Genomic DNA, 22,082 nt, shown 5'->3' on the forward strand with positions numbered 1-22,082 from the left:
GCGGCTATGGCCGCCGACGGTATCACGGGAGCGTGCCCGTAAGCTAACCCCCTTGGCAGAGCGCTTCCCAAAAGGCGGTTAGCTCTTGCGGGAGGAGCCGAGACAGCCGCCGAGGGACACCAGGATCGGGGCCACTCTGTGCAAAACGAGCTGGACAGTGGAGGTAAGTATGATATGTTTGTTATTTTAAAAAAAAAAGGAACCTTTACAACCACTTTAAGTATTTCAGCTTCAGCAGTGTTTATAACTCCATCACTTTTGACATAAAGGGTGTCGATTGATCCATAAGGACCTTTTATGTTATTCCAGTGCAACATATGGAATAGTTATTCGGCAAAGTTTCTTTCCAAGGTTTTCTCAAAGGAATCGCTTCTGGATAGCGGGTTGTGTAATCTAAAACTAGAATATTCTGTTGGCACTAATGCCGCGTACACACGATCATTTTTCGGCATGAAAAAAACGTTGTTTTTCAAAAAAGGCATTTAAAATGATCGTGTGTGGGCTCTACATCATTTTTCAGGTTCTGAAAAACGTAAAAAAAAAAAGAATTTGAACATGCTGCATTTTTTAACGTAGTTTTAAACAATGATGTTTTTCGGGATGTAAAAAATGATCGTGTGTGGGCTAAAACGACGTAAAAAACCTGCGCATGCTCAGAAGCAAGTTATGAGACGGGAGCGCTCGTTCTGGTAAAACTACCGTTCATAATGGAGTAATCACATTCATCACGCTGTAACAGACAAAAAAGCGCCAATCGTCTTTTACTAACATGGAATCATCTAAAGCAGCCCAAAGGCGAATAGAACTTCCCCTTTATAGTGCCGTCGTACGTGTTGTACGTCACCGCGCTTTGCTAGATCATTTTTGAAAAACGATGGTGTGTAGGCAACGTCATTTTAATGATGAAGTTGGGAAAATGTTGTTTTTTCGACATTCTGAAAACAACGTTTTTTTTCATGCTGAAAAATGATTGTGTGTATGCGGCATAAAACAAATCTAAATGCCCGAGCACAATTTTGCAACTTTGACGTGTTAGTAAAACTGTATATATCATCACAACTACTTTGTGCTTCCAGGTGGATTATACCACTGTTTTTTTTTTAGGAGAAATTGAGCTTTCATTTGGTGGTAAATGGCAATGGATACCTCCCTGATTTTTTTTTTATTATTATTATTATCAATAGAAAAATGCACCAAAAAAGTAAAAAAAAATGTAGCTGTAACTATATATATATATATATATATATATATATATATATATATATATTTGGTACTACAATAACCTTCCACCAAAGAACAACCCAAATTCAATTCTCCAACTCCTGACCACAGCTATACCACATTTGTGTATGTTATTATGTGTTGTTTGTAGCCGTAGTAAAGCCCAGAAACAATAGTGTACATTTTGCTTTTTATTTTTTATCCTACCAAAAAAACACACAACTGTCACTGACACTAAATAAAAAAAAATTCTGTCCAAAAATACTGACCCTGACCTTGATCATTAACCCTGGCACTAATCTAGATCAAACCTTGATATAGGTATTTTTTTTAATTTAAAGGGGTTGTAAAGGTAAAAATGTTTTCCCTAAATAGTTTCCCTTACCTTAGTGCAGTCCTCCTTCACTTACCTCATCCTTCCATTTTGTTTTTAAATGTCCTTATTTCTTCTGAGAAATCCTCACTTCCTGTTCTTCTGTCTGTAACTCCACACAGTAATGTGAGGCTTTCTCCCTGGTGTGGAGAAATCCTCTTGAGGGAGCGATGAAAGTGTGAAACACCTGTCTTTTTCCGAGGCCTTTTGGCCTAATTTCTGGAGTGCTGCAAGCATTTCCCCTTCTGGGAGGAACCCTTGAAGACACTGGCTGCCATATTCACTCACCGGCCACATTATCAGGTACACCTTGCTAGTAGCGGGTTGGACCCCATTTGACAGAACTGCCTTAATTCTCCATGGCATGTGTAACGGAACCCCAAATGGGACAGGGGTTAAAGCCGTTTATGATATTCCATTCCTGCTCACAAGGCAGCTATCGACACTCCACAATCCAGCGAACACGACCCATACGAATTCCCCCATTAACGAGACACAGCTCTGTTTGAGGTTCAACAGAAAAGACAATCTTTATTGAGAAAGCAGGCTCTTATATACACAAAAAGAATACTGCAGTAACCAAATGAACAATGACCCAACTCCACCCACAACATCAGACAATGGTTCCTAACGAGCCTTAATACACATCTTTCAGTAGACATTCTGGCTCCAGCTCTGACATAATTTACATGAGCTAATTAACTACAGCTGATATTTCAGTCTGTTAACTCACAATACACATTTATATTCAATAGACCTTCACACAATACAGGGTCAATTAGCACGAGCCACAATGAAATATCCTTAGAAGTTAGTCTGGATTCAATACACATTTCACAGTAGCAGACTTAATTTCCACAATAGACAATAGGAAAAATATAAAAATCGCGCTACCTCAAGCACCCTTCTTGACAAACACAAACGTGAGCAAGTGGGTAATCTCTAGTGATATGTGTGAAAGGCTGGCTGCTATATCAAAAAAGTGACCTATAATGGCCGCTAGGGTGCAACATGCAGCCACCTCAAAATCCCTCAGCAATCATAGCGATGGTGATTAAAAAGAAAAACAAACTAATGGGACAGGTGGGGGTGGGAAGCGGTCTATAGGTCCTTTCAGTATGTTGTTTTATATCTACATTTACCACTGCTTTGTATTTGGCCATGTATGGGTCTGCTATATTGGTTGTGATTGCGGTACTTTGGACTGTATGTGTCAAATTTGTGATTAATAAACTTGTTTTTGGATTAAAAAAAACAAAAAAACAAAAAACAAATGACACTTGGATCAAAAACCATCAACTAAATATGAATTTTGGCTCTGAATGAGTTAATAAACAGTCCGAAATGTTTACAGTAGAGAGTCCATAAATAGCAGGTAAGATGTCAAACACCCATGCATCTGTGCTACATTACAGATTGGTTGTAAACGTGTCCAAAAGAAAAAAGTGACATGTCCTCCACCAGACTTATAGATTGGCTTCTTACCGAATTCCCACGATCCCTTATGACAGGGGATCAGAAACAGCATGTAATAGGTCCCAATCTCGCAGTTTCAGATACCCTGTTTCCCCAAAAATAAGACCTACCCTGAAAATAAGACCTAGTGCTATTTTCCAGGAAGGCTGCAATATAAGCCCTACCCCAAGAATAAGCCCTAGTTAAAAATGCTTGTAAAATCCTATAATCCACTATATTACAGTAGTATATAATGTACAATGTGTGTGTTTCTGTAATATAATTGCGGGGAAGAGAGCTGCGGCGGGTAACAGAAGTGCAGAGCAGCGCTATAACAAATGTATTTGGCACAATTATATTACAGAAACGCACACATTGTACATTATATAATACTGTAATAGAGTGGATTGTAGGATTGTACAAGCATTTTAACTCGGTTCACACTGGGGATTCCTGACAGGCAGGGAGGGAGAGGGGGAGAGAAGACAGCACATTACATGGTTAAGACCTACCCTGAAAATAAGCCCTACTGTGTCTTTTGTTGGCATAATTAATATAAGACCCGGGCTTATTTTCGGGGAAACACGGTATGTAGTCCTGATGGATCTCGTTTCCCAAGAAATTTCAGCAGTATCAATGCCCACCATGTAAAAAACAGTGACAGCTCCACATAGTGTATTAAATGTGTAGAAATGTATTTAAAAAGTTAAAATTGCACTTACAGTTATGCAGTTTAAAATTCGCCTTGAATCTAATGTGCCGACCGGTACACAAAACTCTCAGGCACCCGTCCACTGGGGGGAACGTTAGGAGCTTCTTGGGTGACGACAGCGCGCCGCTCAGCCTACGTCCGTTTCATAAAAAAACGTACTTCTTCCAGGGGCCACAATAGACAATAGAATGCAATCACAGCAAGCTTTATAGTACACTTCATCCAACACACAATATATATATAATATTAAATCTGACTAGCCCAGACCATAGTTTGGTTCTCATTCACCCTGTGCCCCTATTAGAGACACAGGGTGATCTACACATAAGAGGCATCGGGGAGCTTCTGGGTCCCACGGGCCCTTCCGTTACAGCATGGATTCAACAAGGTGTTGGGAACATTCCTCAGATATTTTGGTGTATATTGACATGATTCCACCACATCCAAAAAGGTGTTCTATTGGATGAGATGTGGTGAGTTTGGAGGACAGGGACCTCATTGTCCAGTGGTGAGATGATTGGAGCTTTGTGACATGGTGCATTGTCCTGCTGGGAGGAGCCATCAGAAGATGGGGACACTGTAGTCATAAAGGGATGGACATGGTCAGCAACAATACTCAGGTAGGCCATGGCGTCTAAATGATGCTCAATTGGTACTAAGGGGACCAAAGTGTGCCAATAAAATATCCCCCACACCATTACACCCCCACCACCAGCCTGACCCGGTGATACAAGGCAGGATGGATCCATGCTTTCATGTTGTTTTTGCCAAATTCTGCCAACATCTGAATGTCAGACCAGCAACGTTTTTTGCAATCTTCAATTGTCCAGTTTTAAGTGAGCCTGTGCAAATTGTAACCTCAGTTTCCTGTTCTTAGCTGACAGGAGTGGCACCCGGTGTGGTTTTCTGCTTCAAGGTTGGATGTGTTGTACATTCAGAGATGGTATTCTGTATACCTTGGAAGTAACGAGGGGTTATTTGAGTTACTGTTGCCTTTCTATCATCTGTAACCAGTCTGCCCATTCTCCTCTGACCTCAACAAGCCACACAACTGCCGCTCACTGGATATTTTCTTGCTTTTTAACCATTCTCTATAAACCCGGGAGACGGTTGTGTGTGAATATCCCAGTAGATCAGCAGGTTTTTAAATACTCAGACCAGCCCGCCTGGCGCCAACAACCGTGCCATGTTCAAAGTCACTTAAATCCTCTTTCTTCCCCATTCTGATGCTCAGTTTGAACTTCAACACCTCGTCTTCACCACGTGTAGTGTAACAGGCGCTTTCAGCGCCGTATTGCGTTCCACGCTGGAACGCATACGGCGACCGCGCGATGACATCATCACCTGGCGCCGCGTCCGTTCCACCGTGGAACGAGGAAGTGCGCCGCGAATTAGTGCCTTATGCACTACAGCTGTCCTGCTCCTATAAACAGAACAGCGTGCAGACTGCACACTGTTCTATTATTGTCGGCCGTAGCCGGCCTGGCTACCAAACCACAGCTACCATCCATCCCTGAGCTGGAGACCACCCCACTCCTGGAGCTGCGCTACTAACCTTGCTAGAGTTGCTGCGGACACCCCAAGCTATCCCCACCAGGAGACCCTCCATAGAAGAATCCCATTGCTGCTGCAATACTCTGGAAAACACTCATCCCTGCAAAGCGGATAAGTACTATTTCTGTTTTAGAATACCCGCTTCACATATAGCCTTTACAAGTACTGTATTTAAAATGGGCTTATTTAATGCTATCCTGCTGCTTGGGATTACATTGGTGTGTCCTCAGCTGCCCGCTGTGCAATATCTTAAAGGGACATGCACTCTCACTTAGTTACGCTAAAGATGTCTCTCTTAAGTAATTTGCTATTGCATACAGTGGGCCAGATTCACGTAGAATTGCGGCGGCTTAACGTATCCTAGATACGTTACACCGCCGCAATTTTTCATCGCAAGTGCCTGATTCACCAAGCACTTGCGATGAAAACTACGCCGGCGGCCTCCGGCGCAAGGCGGGCCAATTTAAATGGGCGTGTGCCATTTAAATTAGGCGCGCTCCCACGCTGAACCTACTGCACATGCTCCGTTTCTTAACTCCCGCCGTGCTTTGCGCGCCGTGACGTCATTTTTTTTGAACTGCATCGCGCGTAGCGTACTTCCGTATTCCCGGACGGCTTACGCAAACGACGTTAAATTTTGAATTTCGACGTGGGAACGACGGCCATACTTTAGACAGCAATAAGCTTGCTGACTAAAGTTAGGGCACCAAAAAAAACGCCTAACTTTGCGACGGGAAACTAGACTAGCGGCGACGTAGCGAACGCAAAAATCCGTCGTGGATCCGCCGTAACTCCTAATTTGCATACCCAACGCTGGTTTACGACGCAAACTCCCCCCAGCGGCGGCCGCGGTACTGCATCCTAAGATCCGACAGTGTAAAACAATTACACCTGTCGGATCTTAGGTATATCTATGCGTAACTGATTCTATGAATCAGTCGCATAGATAGAAACAGAGATACAACGGCGTATCAGGAGAAACGCCGTCGTATCTCATTTGTGAATCTGGCCCAGTATTCTCATATGCTACGTGCCTGACATACGTTGTTACTTGTATACGGGCTTCCGCCCTAAGTTACTGAACATGTTCTCCTTATTTTTTCTATGCTAAGGGTTGAGGTATTTTATACCTGCTCCCTTAGTGGCCCAATGCATTTCCTTATGTTAAGGTGATATGATGTAGAGAACCCCCAAACTCCTGTTCTCTGATTGGAGTGATGCCTGGGGTCCCGTACTGATAATCACTTACATAAGAGAAGTGCATTGGAATCTTTAATGCTGTTGTGCTCGTTGATCTTTATTGTAATCTTCTATACTAGCGGTTGGAGGCATGTTGTGATACCTCCGCCCTTATGCATCGGAGTGGTCCTGTCTCTTCACGTTACAGGAAGCCCACCACTTCACGTTCTTCCTGTACTCTACTGAATTCTGGAAGTATAAAGTAAGAAGGATTTTATTCTACTATGATTAATTTGTAATTTATTGTTAATCTCTACAGATAAAAGCGGGAAGAAACTCTGGTGTCCTTCCTGTATAAGGGTCATTTTATCCCTCCTTTTGGGATTGAAAATCATCATCAGCTGCATTTTTGGAGTGCTGGGTAAGTTATACAATATGCTGGACACAATCCATAAGAATGGAGAGCCTCCGGGCCTAATGTTGATTCTGATTGGTTGTTAAAGGGACAGGAAGACAATCAGAAATAATTATTTTCTCTGATCTGCACTGGGATAGCCAATGACCTTCTAACAGAGTTTCATTCCACCTTATTATGTCTCCTGTGTCTTCCAGTTTATAAAGGCCAGTCTTTGGGAAATGAGAAGAACAACCAGCTAAGGATGAACCTCACCCAGTCATCTCCACGTATGTTTATTATTAGATGTTATTTATTAGATAGAGATTATTATCGGACCTTCCACCCACTTCATATGGAGGATTATTTTACAAAATGAAAATTATCTTGGACCAATCAAAACTAGAAGTAATGAGAAAACTGGATGACAAGGAGTTATCCCCTGGACGCGTTGCGTTGTTACAACCGCCCTGCTGAGGAAGTTGTAACAACGCAACGCGTCCGGGGGATAGAAGCCTGAATCTCTGTCGCTCGCTGCCGTTCTGAAGAGCCTAACTATCCGATCGCGTGATCGTATAACTGTTCGATTCGATGCCCTGGTTTTATTTCAATGCCTGGTGTTATTTGGCTAAATGTGAGTAGCCTGAGTTTTTTTATACACTATTAAATCATTCCTTGTCCAGCGGAAGCTCTTAGATCTGTGATTTCTTTTTTCATGTCCGGATCCATGTGTATGGCTGATATTTGAGAAACTGAATTACCATCTTGCTGCCTGGCCTGCTTTGTTGGCATACCTGCTTTCCTGACCATCTGGTAACACAGTGGTCTAATGCTGAGGTGAGAGTACCCATCTTTCACTGGTGGAGGGATTACTTATAAGTTTTGGTGTGTTCAATCTCACGTGGTGAAGAATCCTTGGAAGCATTTGATTGGTTTTCCAATCCTTTGGATTTTATTGATTTTCACTGTTTTTCACTTAATAATTTATTTTTGGTTTTGCGCTGCACTATTTTTTCTATACTGTAAGATACCAAAATTACCTTAATCATTTAACCACTTCCTTACTGGGCACTTAAACCACCCTCCTGCTCAGACCAATTTTCAGCTTTCATTGCTCACGCACTTTGAATGACAATTGCGCGGTCATACAACACTGTACACAAATGAATTTTCTATCATTTTTTTCACACAAATAGAGCTTTCTTTTGGTGGCATTTACTCTCGCTGGGGTTTTTATTTTTTGCTAAACAAACAAAAAAACATAGAAAATTTTGAAAAAAAATAAAATCATGTTACATAGTTTGTTATAAAATTTTGCAAACAGGTAATTTTTCTCCTTCATTGATATGCGCTGATTTATGTCTATTGTGTGTTTTTTTTTATTATTCTTTTGATAAAGTACTTGCTTTGTGTGCGATTAATGGTTATCAATAAAATATATTTTTACTATACTCTCATCCATTTTTCCTCTAAAGTCCGATCTAGGGCCATTTTTGGCCCCCTTTTTTTTTCTAATGATTGTTTTAAGCTTCTGCTTCTTGGAGGTGGTGGGACTGCACAGCGTATGCTGAAATTGGTATCAGAATAGTGACATCCATTGGAAATTAAACACAGCGGCCCGGATTCTCGTACGAGTTACGCCGGCGTATCTCCAGATACGCCGTCGTAACTCTGAGTCCGAGCCGTCGTATCTATGCGCCTGGTTCTTAGAATCAGTTCCGCATAGATTTGTATTAGATCCGACCGGCGTAAGTCTCTTACGCTGTAGGGGTTTAACTGCATATTTACGCTGGCCGCTAGGGGCGTGTAGGCTGATTTACGCCTAGAAATATGTAAATCAGCTAGATACTCAAATTCACGAACGTACGCCTGGCCGACGCAGTACAGATACGCCGTTTACCTTGGTCTTTTCCCGGCGTAAAGTTACCCCTGCTATATGAGGCGTACATGAGGCGTACCAATGTTAAGTATGGACGTCGTTCCCGCATCAAATTTTTTAAATTTTACATCGTTTGCGTAAGTCGTTCGCGAATAGGGCTGGACGTCATTTAGATTCACGTCGAAAGCATTGGCTTCTTGCGGGTTAATTTGGAGCATGCGCACTGGGATACTTTCACGGACGGCACATGCGCCGTTCATAAATAGCGTTATTTACGTGGGGTCACATAAAATTTACATAACACACGCCCACATCTATCACATTTGAATTAGGCGGGCTTACGCCGGCCTATTTACGCTACGCCGCCGCAACTTTCGTTTGAGAATACGGCACTTGCCTGTAAAAGTTGCGGAGGCGTAACGTAAATAGGATACGTTAGGCCCGCGCAAAGATACACGATTCTACGTAAATCCGGGCCAGCATGTGGAATATTAAAGTGGAGTTCCACCCATAAATATAACATTACATCAGTAGTTTTAAAAAAATGTCATTAGTCCTTTACGAAATTTTTTTTTTTTTTTAGATGCCTTCAAAATGTTGTTGCTAGGCAGAATAGTTAATCTACCCACTTCCTGCACCTAGGTGCTTAAGCTTCCTAACCTACACCGCACAAACTCCTGGGAATGTAGTGGGTGTAACTTTCCAGGAGTCTGTGCACTCCCCAGTCTCAAAGAATCATGTGACTTGGACAGCACAGGTGCTGAAACCTGATCTGACACTGCTTGTGCAGCACTGAGCATGTGCGATTTCTGCAAGGCTGAAATCCTGGAAGTCATACAGTCTGGCTTCATGATGCCCACACTTAAGATGGCCCCAGTCAATTTCTATTTTATAAAGTGTCTAAATGCTGTAACGACCTAACAAAACGGACCTTAGTTTACAGACTAACTTTACTAGAATACATTATGCTTGTGTATTACAGGGGTATTTATATTTAAAAAGTGAAATTGTGGCCGGAACTCCGCTTTAAGAAGAAGAATGTCACATAATGATAAAGAAAGGACACTGACACATATATTTATATGCTGGACTGATCACATTTAATTAACGTTATCTGATGTAGTTTCGCAGGATTGTGTGTCTTGGGATATTGCGCGGCACTGATTTTTTGATTCTTGTATTCATCTCCTACCAAAAAGACGTCTTATTTTTCCAGTTGCTCTCCTTGTTTATAGATCAGCTCTGTGATGGGAAGATCAGGATGATGGAAATAAAGAAGCAGCTCTGTGTGGCCACCAGTGAGGAATCTGAAGGTCGGTCCCGTTACCTTCTGTCCATGTGATCTTATCAAATGGAGAATAAATAAAATGGCGCACAAATGCAAACCTTGGGCTAGATTCAGATAGCCCGGCGTAATTTTCTGCGGGCGTAACGTATCTCAGATACATTACGCCGCTGTAACTTGGGGGGCAAGTTCCGTATTCATAAAGAACTTGCGCTCTAAGTTACGGCGGCGTAGCGTATGTGGTCCGGCGTAAGCCCGCCTAATTCAAATGTGGATGATGCGGGCGTGTTTTATTCAAATTAATTGTGACCCCGCGTATTTGACGTTTTTTACGAACGGCGCATGCGCTGTTCGTGAAAGAATCCCAGTGCGCATGCTCAAAATTACGCCGCAAATCGTCAATGCTTTAGACGTGAACGTAACTTACGTACAGCCCTATTCGCGAACGACTTACGCAAACGACGTAAATTTTTCAAAATTCGACGCGGGAACGACGTCCATACTTAACATAGGATACGCCTCATATAGCAGGGGTAACTTTACGCCAGAAAAAGCCTAACATAAACAACGTAAAAAAATGCGCCGGGCGGACGTACGTTTCTGAATCGGCGTATCTACCTAATTAGCATATTCCTCGCGTAAATCGACGGAAGCGCCACCTGGCGGCCAGCCTAAATATGCAACTAAGATACGACGGCGTAAGAGACTTACGCCAGTCGGATCTTAGCCTAATTTCGGCGTATCTTGCTTTCTGAATACAGAAAGAAGATACGCCGGCGCAGCTTTGAATTTACACGGCGTATCAATAGATACGCCGTGTAAATTCTTTCTGAATCTTGCCCCTTATCTATACACACACAGAGGAAATTCCTGTATGCTGTTATCTCTGCATACCAGCACAAGACAAGTCACTTCAAAGTCGCATCAAAGTAGTACCCACGTCGCCAGGAAGTTGCCTGGCAAAGTCGCAACGTAAGTTGCGTGACTTTTAGGCTGTGGCGGTGCGTCCACAAAGGGCGCAGGAGCGCCGCCCCCTCTCTCCTATCACCCCTCTATCACCATAGATAGATTCATGCATTGCATGAATCTGTCTATTGTCGCCGCTGCCACCCCCTATTCAGGTGTCCGGGCCCTTGTCGGGGGCCGGGCATCTGAATTACAGCGGCGGGGGTGTTTTTGGAAGCACCTGATTGGTAAACAGCGGGCGCAATGCTGTGCGTTCTCTGTTTATTCAGTGTTGTGTTAAGGAAGTGAATAAATTGCTTCCCTAACACTGACCCGCCTCTCAGCCAATCAGGTGCTCGGGTCTGGTTACCCTGTCACCTGATTGGCTGAAGCGACAAGCGCCTATAAGGCATCCAATCATAGCAGAGGACGGGAAGAGGACGGAAGAAGACATGGAGGATTCGGAGTGTGGAGGACAGCACCGAGACAGGTAAGTGCAAGCAGCATTTGATGGGGCACACCAGCGACAATTGATGGGGCACACATTGGCGGCAATTGATGAGGCATACTGTCAGAAATTGAGGGGCACGCTGGCAGCAATTTATGGGTACAGTAGCTGCGCTTGATGGCACAGTGGCAGCAATTGATGGGCACAGTGGCAGCAATTGATGGGTACAGTAGCTGCGTTTGATGGGCACAGTGGCTGCGCCTGATGTTTTTTTTTTTTCTATCCCCCCAATAATTTTGAGCACCAGCCACCGCAGCTTTTAGGTTACAGTAGTGTGAATCGAGCCCAAAGGATTGATATACAGTACCATAAAAATCTTCAAACCATAAACATATGCAGTGCCAAATAAATTCTATTGCATCAGATTATCCAAACAATGGGCCAGATTCAAGAAGCAATTGCGCCTGTGTAACCATAGGTTACACAGCGCAATTGCTTACTTGCTCCGGCGTAGCGAATGCTCCTGATTCAGGAACATCGCTACGCCGACTGCAGCCTAAAATCTGCGTGGCATAAGGCTCTTATGCCACGCAGATTTTAGGCTGCATTCTTGCGTTGGCCGCTAGGGGGCGCTCCCATTGTGATCTGTGTATAGTATGCAAATTGCATACTAACACCGATTCACAACGTTGCGCGAGCCCTGCGTACGCAAATTACGTAGTTTGCGTACGTCGGGTTTCGCGTAAGGTTACACATCCTAATAGCAGGCGCAGCCAATGCTATAGGATACCCACGTTCCCGCGTCGCGATATTTAAAATCGACGTCGTTTGCGTAAGTGAATCGTGAATGGCGCTGGACGCCATTCACGTTCACTTTGAAGCAAACGACGTCCTTGCGACATCATTTGCCGCAATGCACGTCGGGAAAGTTTCCCGACGGAGCATGCGCTCTACGCTCGGCGCGGGAGCACGCCTAATTTAAATGATTCCCGCCCCCGGCGGGATCATTTACATTGCGCGCGCTTACGCTGGGCAATTTTGCCGGCGCGCTCTCGCAATTTACGGAGCTACTGCTCCGTGAATCGAGGGCAGCGCAAAATATTTGCGGGGGCGCAGGGCAAAATCGTTGCCCTGTGCCTCCGCAAATAAAGCGCAAATGTACCTGAATCTGGGCCAATATTTATATAAAGTGCAATAAGAACAAGATATATATATACATATAAAATGCATTGTGCAAATAACAAGAAAAATAAAATATATCATATGAAATAAAAGTGAGTAAAAATATACAAAAAAGTTCATAGAGTTCTTTAGATGAAAAGTCCAACAAATCTCCTGTAGATCGTGAGTCCTCCACCGATCAATCCAAACTGATGACAAATCCTTCATAAATCAGCAAGCATCACCACCTTGTAAAATGCACACTCACCAAAAATGGATGCTACCATAAATGTAGCCAGCACAGCATATTACCTTAGGTAGGGATCATCTCAGGTAATGTATAATTTCATCCACAATCCTCTCCTCTCAATGCCAAAACTCGGTCCAAGCTGTGGTATATAAAGATTACCCCGGAGCCAATAAGTACTGCAATATAGTAGTATTTTATTCAAATGTATACCTATACATTGCATCCATATCAGAAGGCTACACATAGATGGCTTAAAACCACTTGGAACTCGCATGTAAAGCCACCGTTGACCCAGATTGTGCAGTGTGATGTCTGCACAGAGTCTCCACCCGACATGTTTCGTCCAATGGGACATCTTCAGGGGACATCCAGCGCTGACTTCTGCATGTGTGGAGATTATGGATCGCAAGTAAAGATCACTTGTTGAGATACTTGTGGATTCATTTAAAAAGATATACTACATTAGCGTTGCTATCATAGCACTCTGGGGTGGTGGAGAGGATTCTTACTGTGAAGCCTCGTACACACGACCGGTTTTCCCGGCTGGAAAACTGGCAGGAGAGCTTTTGGCCGGGAATCCCGGCCGTATGTATGCTCCCTAGCAGTTTTCCCGTCAGGAAAATAGCCGGGAATCCCGATGGGAAAATAGAGAACCTGCTCTCTATTTTCTCGTCGGGATACCTGGCAGAGTGTTTCCTGCCGAGAAAACCGGTCGTCTGTATGCTTACCTGCAGGTGAGAAAAACCACGCATGCTCGATAACACTTTGACGCATGCGCGGTAGCATACAACGTTAGTGTGGGGTGTAGCAAGATGGCGGCGACGGAATCGAATGTGACGAGAAACCGGCTCGTTATAGTCGATGACGTCACCGCGTTCTTGCCTTTCAAAAGAACGGCTGGTTTTTGTGTGGCCATGTGTACACACGGCTTTTCAGGGCAAGCCTGCCAGGAATCCCGTCTGGAAAACTAACGTTTTTTTTCCCGACGGGATTCCCGGTCGTGTGTACAGGGCTTGAATAAGTTTGAAGAGCACATTTGGATTGTGGAGAAACAAAAAATGTTTGGAAGAATTTTGGACTGATTATTTTAAACAATATATAGTTTCAGCATAAGAAAAATATAAATCGCGCTACCTCAACCACCCTTCTTGCCAAACGCAAAAATATGCAAGTGGGTGATCTATAGTAATGTAAGTGAAAGGCTGGCTGCTATGTCAAAAAGTGACCTGTAAGGCCCCGTACACACGACCGAGTTTCTCGGCAGAATTCAGCCAGAAACTCGGTCAGGAGCTGAATTCCGCCGAGAAACCCGGCCGTGTGTACACTTTCGGCCGAGGAAGCCGACGAGGACCTCGGCGAGGAAATAGAGAACATGTTCTCTATTTCCTCGTTGTTCTATGGGAGAACTCGGCCCGCCGAGGTCCTCGGCGGCTCCAGGACTGAACACACCGAGGAACTCGATGTGTTTGGCACGTCGAGTTCCTCGGCCGTGTGTACGCGGCCTAATAGCCACTAGGGTGCAACAGGCAGCCACCTCAAAATCCCTCAACAATCGTAGTGATGGCGATTTACAAGAGAAATAAACATTGGCCTCTTACCGAATTCCCACGATCCCATGATCCCCTGTCATAAGGGATCGTGGGAATTCGGTAAGAGGCCAATCTATAAGTCTGGTGGAGGAGATGTCACTTTTTTCTTTTGGACACGTTTACAACTATCTGTATTGTGGCACATATGCACGGGTGTTTGACATACTACCTGCTATCTAATGTACTTTCTACTGTTAATATTTTGGACCGTCTATTAATTCATTCAGAGCCAAAACTCATATTCAGTTGATGTTTTTCTGATCTAAGTGTTTTCTGGTTTTGTTTTTGACTTTTGTTTATTTCTCTTGTAAATCACCATCACTACGATTGTTGAGGGATTTTGAGGTGGCTGCCTGTTGCACCCTAGTGGCTATTACAGGTCACTTTTTGACATAGCAGCCAGCCTTTTACTTATATTACTATAGATCACCCACTTGCATACGTTTGCGTTTGGCAAGAAGGGTGGTTGAGGTAGCGCAATTTATATTTTTCTTATGTTTATCTTATGTATTTATTGTTTACACGGTAATGGCAGCACCTGGAGGGATCACACTGTGACTACGTTGCAGGTTTTCTTTTCTCTTCTTTCCGACATTTTTTAGCGCAGTTTCTTTCCATTTTTTCATATAGTTTCAGCGCAGTTTTTGTTTATTTAATTGCTTTTAAGCAGAAGTTTGATTTTATTTTCATTACTATTTGTAGAGCAGCACGCCATTTATTATTTTATTTCCATGTAAGCTGCCATTGTTTGGCTAAGACAACTGGGTTTTGAAGAACAAGGTTTACATACATGATTGTATTTGGATTTTGAAAGCAATTAAAACATTTTCTTCTAGGATGTACACTTTGTCCCAATGGCTGGTTGCGGAACAGAGAGAACTGTTATAACATTTCATCTGGTGGAGAATACAGAACATGGGATGAGAGTCGGGAAGTGTGTGAAGAGATGGGGGCCCATCTACTGGTCATAGAGGACCGGGAACAGGAGGTATGGTATAACATGGCAATGGATGTGAGCTGTATTGTTTCATTGCATTTATGAGGTGTGACAATTTAATTCCTGGAATGGACTTTAAAAAAAATATATTTTGCTTGCCTATAAACTAACTACTGTTGTCACCTTTAAAGTAGTCCCCTTGTGAAGTGATGCACTTTTCTAGAAGACTGTGCCACTGCCATTCCTGGAAATAATTTTTCGGGAACGCTGCTCAGTGTCTTTGTCGCGGTGCACTGGATGTCTGGAATGTCATCAAGTCTGTATCCTTTTAACCACTTTAATAAAGGGCACTTTCACCCCTTTTCTGCCCAGGCCAGTTTTCAATGCTGTCACACTGTGAATGACAACACTGACGTCACGCTAAACAAACAAAAAAGTCCAAATATTTTGGGGGAAAAAAGCTTTTCTCCTTCACTGATGGGCAGCACTTATGGGCACTGATTGGCAATGATATGCACTGATATGCGGCACTGATGAGGAGGCACTGATGGGTACTGACAGGCATCACAGATAGGCAATGACTGACATCACTGGTGGACACTGGTGAGCATTACTGATGAGGCTGCACTGATAATCATCGCACTGATTATCAGTACAGATCTTCCACTTATTGGCTTTCCTCTCCTCATGTGCTGTCAGCACAAGAAGAGGAATGACGATAACCACCAATTGCTGTTTTCACTGTGATCAGCTGCGATTGGACACAGCTGATCACATGGTAAAGAGCCTACTTTATAGGCCGTTTACTGTGATCGGTGATGCAGGGTGTCTGAGGGACACACCACACCACGGATCGTCACAATTGAGCAGCCCATCATAATATGAATGGGAAAGCCACCGCCCGGCTGTCAAAAATTGCTCTGGTCCATAAGGGGTATAAAAAGTATAAGGGCTGAACTGATTATATTATTTTTTGGGTAAATCTAGAGCTGATTGTACAGTATAGGTGGACTGTAATGTGTGTGGTGAGCTATAGCCTTTAAAAGGGTACATTTTGAACTGACCTGGGAGGATAAAACTCTTTTATCACGATGACCTTTTTCTCTCTCGCATTGTAATTTATTCCTATATAATATTCATCCAGCTTCATGCCATTGGTCCAGACAATTTTCTTGTTTTGTCTATAGAGGGCTCTGAGTCCTGTCCATGTGCCATGAAAATAGATATGGATGATACATTGTTCTGTTTTATGTATTCTATTAGCCAGATTCAGAGAGAGTTCCCCCGGCGTATCAGTAGATACGCCGTCGTAACTCTGAATCTAAGCCGTCGTAAATTTAAGTGTATTCTCAAATTGAGATACACTTAAACCGTGGGCGCCATCGTATCTTAGCTGTCTATTTAGGCTGGCCGCTAGGGGCGTGTACGCTGATTTTTATGCCTAGAATGCGCAAATCAGCGAGATACGCCTATTCACGAACGTACGCTTGCCCGTCGCAGTAAAGATACGCCGTTTACGTAAGGCGTTTTCAGGCCTAAAGTTATTCCACCAAATGTTAAGTATGGACGTCGGAACCGCGTAAAATTTTTAAATTTTTACGTCATTTGCGTAAGTCGTCCGTGAATGGGGCTGGGCGTAATTTACGTTCACGTCGAAACCAATAAGTCTTTGCGGCATAATTTGGAGCATGCGCACTAGGATATGTCCACGGACGTCGCAATCACATCGGGTCACGATTCATTAGCATAAAACACGCCCACCTCTTCACAATTTGAATTAGGCGCGCTTAGGCCCTGACATTTACGCTACGCCTCCGTAACTTAGGACGCAAGTGCTTTGTGAATACAGCACTTGCCTCTCTAACTTACGGTGGCCTAGCGTATATGGGATACGCTACGCCTGCCTAACGTTAGGCTCATCTACGTGAATCCAGCTACATGTATTTATGTATTATTTTTTATTGTATTCCCTGTTATGCTCAAGTTACACCTACAGTAGTCAGACCGCACAAAACATGTTTCTATAGAAAGTAACAATTTTATCTACCAAAAAGATGATCCATTACACATGTGAGGGTGCTGGGTCTTATTGGACGGTTCTTCCTACATGTAGGAAATAACACTTACCGTATATACTTGAGTATAAGCCGACCCAAATATAAGCCGAGGCACCTAATTTTACCACAAAAAACTGGGAAATCGTATTGACTCGAGTATAAGCCTAGGGTGTCCATCTGCATGTCTCACTGTGCCTCACTGTGTCCATGTGCATGCCTCACTGTGTCCATGCCTCACTGTGTCCATCTGCATACCTCACTGTGTCCATGTGCATGCCTCACTGTGTCCATGCCTCACTGTGTCCATCTGCATACCTCACTGTGTCCATGTGCATGCCTCAATGTGTCCATGCCTCACTGTGTCCATCTGCATACCTCACTGTGTCCATATGCATGCCTCACTGTGTCCATGCCTCACTGTGCCCATCTGCATACCTCACTGTCTCCATGTGCATGCCTCAATGTGTCCATGCCTCACTGTGTCCATGCCTTACTGTGCCCATACCTCGCTGTGCCCATGCCTCGCTGTGCCCATGCCTCGCTGTGCCCATGCCTCACTGTGTCCATGCCTCACTGTGCCCATGAATCACTGTGTCCATCTGCATGCCTCACTGTCCATGCCTCACTGTGTCATGCCTCACTGTGCCCATGCCTCACTGTGCCCATGACTAGACTGACGTTTAACATGGGAGTCTTTGGAAGATGTGCCTGGATTTGAAAAATCGGTGCTCCCCAGCTGTAGGTCCCCCAGACAACAAACTTTGCACAGTTGTAGAGGAGAAACGGGGCTGCATGTGTGTCAAGTTCCGGGTCCAGGGGACCTACGGTCGGCCGGTACGGGGTCCCCAAAGTCACTGGAGAAATAACCATTTAACATGGGAGTCTATGGAAGGGGTACCCAGTTTGACAAATCGGTGCTCCCTGGCAGTAGGTCCCCCGGACAGCAAACTTTGCACACTTGGAGAGGAAGAGTGGGGCTACATGTGTGCCAAGGTTGGGGTCCAGGGCACCTACGGCCAGCCGGTACCAGGTCCCCAAAATCTGGGAGATCAAGCGCTAAAAGGTGACTCGAGTATAAGTCGAAGGGGGGCATTTTCAGCACAAAAAAATGTGCTGAAAACCTCGGCTTATACTCGAGTATATACGGTATATTGTGTGTGATCTTTGATTAATTTATTATAGAAGAATAAACATTTGCTGTACACATTTCATGTTTTCAATGAAACTTTAGGAAACTGGCAAATAATTCCAGTTCATAGATCTTTTATTTTTCTGGTGACATTTGTCCACAGTAGAGCTTTCGTAGAAATGATGGAATAGACAGATCTTCAGACTTCTATCCAATGTGTGTGTCCGATGTCTGTGGCTGGATTGTGACAGATGATGTTCTCTTCTCCCAGGAGTTTATCAGAAGATCCAGCAAAGGACCATCATATCAAGTGTTCTGGATCGGTCTGTACAGAGATGGAGATGGATGGAGATGGGTGGACGGTCGGCACTATGATACCGGCCTGTAAGTGACTCTTCTTCATGTTGCGCTCGCCCCCGAAGGTGCTGCTGTTTTACCAAAGTTTTTTTCTCAAGATAAGTGGAGAGGCAGCCAGGCGCACAGCAACAGTCACTCTATCTAGCTCAATGATCAGTCTAGGGCATGGGTTCTCAACCTGTGTCCCTCCAGCTGTTGTGGTACTACATGTCCCACCATGCCTTTGACTTTGGGAATATTGCGTGTAACTAACAGTGGCTTGGAATGACTTATAGTTTTGCAACAGCTGGAGGGCCACAGGTTGAGCACCCATGGTCTTGGGGTTGTCTTTTTATTCATTATTACAGGTTAAACTTGGATGGGGTGTAGGGAGGTACAGTATGTGATACTCCGGTAACACCATGCAGTAACAGAAGGACACGCTTCACTACATGTATGCAGCCCAGAACAATCCTTATAGCAGTGGCTGAGGGAGTGGGCAGCACCGAGATTTTTGGTAAGATACCGTATTTGCCGGCGTATAAAGCTGCTGGGTACATAAGACGATACCCTAATATTCCGTTTAAAACTGTGGTTTTGTGCTCTACTCACCATATAAGACGACCCCCTTGTGCGGTAATACCGTTCAAAAACTAAGATACGGCAGCCCGCCGGATGCTCTGTAAAGCTTTATGTAATTTAGTATATGCGCCGCTCAGCCAATCCCGGCAGGCGATGCACTCTTTTGATGACTACAGAGCCTGCTCGGATTGGCAGAGGTTGTTACTCCAATCCAAGCAGGCTTAGCAGGCTCTAGTCATCAACAGATTGCATCGCCCGCCGGGATTGGCTGAGTGGCACATATACTAAATTACATACAGCATTACAGAGCATCCGGCCGGCTGATATCCATCGGGCAGCTGCTTCACCCGGCGCATAAGAAGACCCCCGGTTTTTGGTCTCTGGAATTCCGGTGTTAAAGTTTGTCTTATACGCCGGAAAATACGGTATGTCCCAGTCAGAGCAACCACTGGCATTTGTGTACAAAGGGGAAACAATAAACAGTTATTAGGATCCTAGAGCCAGGTCTGTACTCACAATGTTCCTGGATAACTGGATGCCTCCTTCCAATATCAGCCAAACATTCACCCGTGAGCTCTCCAGACCAGACTCCCAGTGAAATCCCTTGATTCGTTTAAAAGATTCTCCAAAAAATAGGTTCCCCAACTCTGAAATAGCAGAGACCTCAATGAGCACATATAGAGCTTTAGCTGGACTGTACAGAAGGGCAGGAACCCTTCAGGAACTTCTCCTGTTGGACAAGAACAGGGTTTACCCAGGCCCAGACTAAAAAACCTAAAAAAACTCAAAACCCATCTTTTCTAAGGGAAAAAATACAGTAGGAAAAGGATACTAGCGCCCAGAGGCGATTCAGTTTGCATGTGTTGCGCTATATAAGTTTCTCACTCACTCACTATTTATGTACTCTCCAGCCACCTGCTGGGCAACATTCCCCCAGGGATTGGCTGAGACAACAAAAATATTCAGGTTGCTGATTTGCCCTTTCCAGCCCACTACATTCTAGAATCCTCTAGAAGATGGGAAACAATCAAAGCTGCAGCTAGTGAAGTCCAGAACAACCCTAAGAGGGTGCCACATCAACACTAAAAATATGAACGTTTCCCAGCCAGAAAATAATAGATACTCATAACTACGTATTGTTATTTATTACACAGATTTCAGCTATCAGAATCTTCAGGAAACTGTACATGGTTGGAAGCAGGTGCTGGATATAATAAGGATCACTGTCAAACAAAACACAACTGGATTTGCCAGAAGAGAGCCCTGAAGATCTGACAGTTACTTTACAACATACTGACACTGTTCAGACAATGCAAAGTATTACAGGAAGATTAAAGCCGTGTCCTTCACCTATCTACAGTATATGTTATTAATTAATTGCTACAATGGGAAGTCAAGGTTCAATGTTTTATCTAAATATTAAGGGTAAGTTACAGTAGTGGTACATTTGCACCTGGAGATACATTTGGGTATAGTAGTAATTTTATACATGGTGCAGTAAGGTATCCCAGCATTAGAGGATTTGAGGTAGACAGCATGTCCTAACATGAGAATGCGAGTTAAATGGGTAAGAAAAACCTGGAGATGGTGGGAAGAAAAAGTGAAAACATAGACGGGGGATAAGGCATAGAAGGATAGGGAACTCCTAGAGGTTGGGGGAAGTGGGATCATGGGCGTAGCATAAGGGGTTGCAGGGGTCACAATTGCAACCCCACCCCTAGAACCAGGGGGCCCCGGCAGCCTCTCTGTCATATTATCATATCCTCCACAAAGTCCAGCTCCGATCTGCCCTAGGGCCCCACAGCCACGCTCCAGTACTGGGCTTCTACTTTGCCTTCCACAGTCCACTCCCCTCCAATCTCATTGGCTGGGTAGAAGCTGTGAGAAAAGACGTATATGGACAGCCGCACTCCAATAAGTCTAAAAAAGACGTGCCCTTTATTGGGTAAAAAGAAATGCACTACAAAAAAACAGCATACAGTGGGAAATAAACAGGTGACGCGTTTAGCTATGACTAAGCATTGAGGTTCAATGTGAAACGCGTCAGCTGTTTATTTCCCACTGTATGCTGTTTTTTTGTAGTGCATTTCTTTTTACCCAATAAAGGGCACGTCTTTTTTAGACTTATTGGAGTGCGGCTGTCCATATACGTCTCTTCTTTTGCATGCTCTGTGCATTGCCGGCACCCGTTGGTTCCTGAGTGGACATTGATTTCCTTAGGTGTGCTCACCTGGAGCGGCAGTTTTCCTATCTAGAAGCTGTGAGACATTTCCTGAATGGAGAGGAGCGTGGAGTAAGAACAGCCCAGTATGGGGAAGTGTCTGTGCTGTGTGCTGGCAACATGAAATGGTAACCATGCTTAGCGAGGCAAGAGGAGGAGAGTGCCGTCCTGTAGCCACGATGGGACTGATGTCACTGGTAAGGTAAGACACCGCTCAGTGTCTCCTAGTCACCAGCTGGGATTCTCTATACCACCCCACCCAGGGATGTCCGCTTACCCCACTTACCTGACAACTGGGGAAAAGACACACACCTCTGGGAGGTGACCTTCCCCCAACACCTGCCAACACTGACAGAGAAACCTTCAGAAACTGAT

At 44.2% G+C, this 22,082-nt stretch overlaps 1 protein-coding gene across 1 annotated transcript; it reads left to right on the forward strand.

Moving 5' to 3' along the window:
- The first annotated feature begins 6,749 nt into the window (after nucleotides 1-6,749).
- LOC120910326 (killer cell lectin-like receptor subfamily B member 1B allele B) lies at nucleotides 6,750-20,808 on the forward strand. The gene is made up of 6 exons (XM_040322100.1): nucleotides 6,750-6,915; nucleotides 7,107-7,178; nucleotides 10,003-10,080; nucleotides 15,282-15,433; nucleotides 18,840-18,952; nucleotides 20,641-20,808. The coding sequence occupies exons 2-6, from the start codon at nucleotides 7,154-7,156 to the stop codon at nucleotides 20,759-20,761; spliced, it is 489 nt and encodes a 162-aa protein (XP_040178034.1). The 5' UTR covers nucleotides 6,750-6,915; nucleotides 7,107-7,153; the 3' UTR covers nucleotides 20,762-20,808.
- The last annotated feature ends 1,274 nt before the right edge of the window (nucleotides 20,809-22,082 follow it).

Source organism: Rana temporaria, chromosome 8, assembly GCF_905171775.1.
Source record: "Rana temporaria chromosome 8, aRanTem1.1, whole genome shotgun sequence".
Classification (NCBI taxonomy): Eukaryota; Metazoa; Chordata; class Amphibia; order Anura; family Ranidae; genus Rana; species Rana temporaria.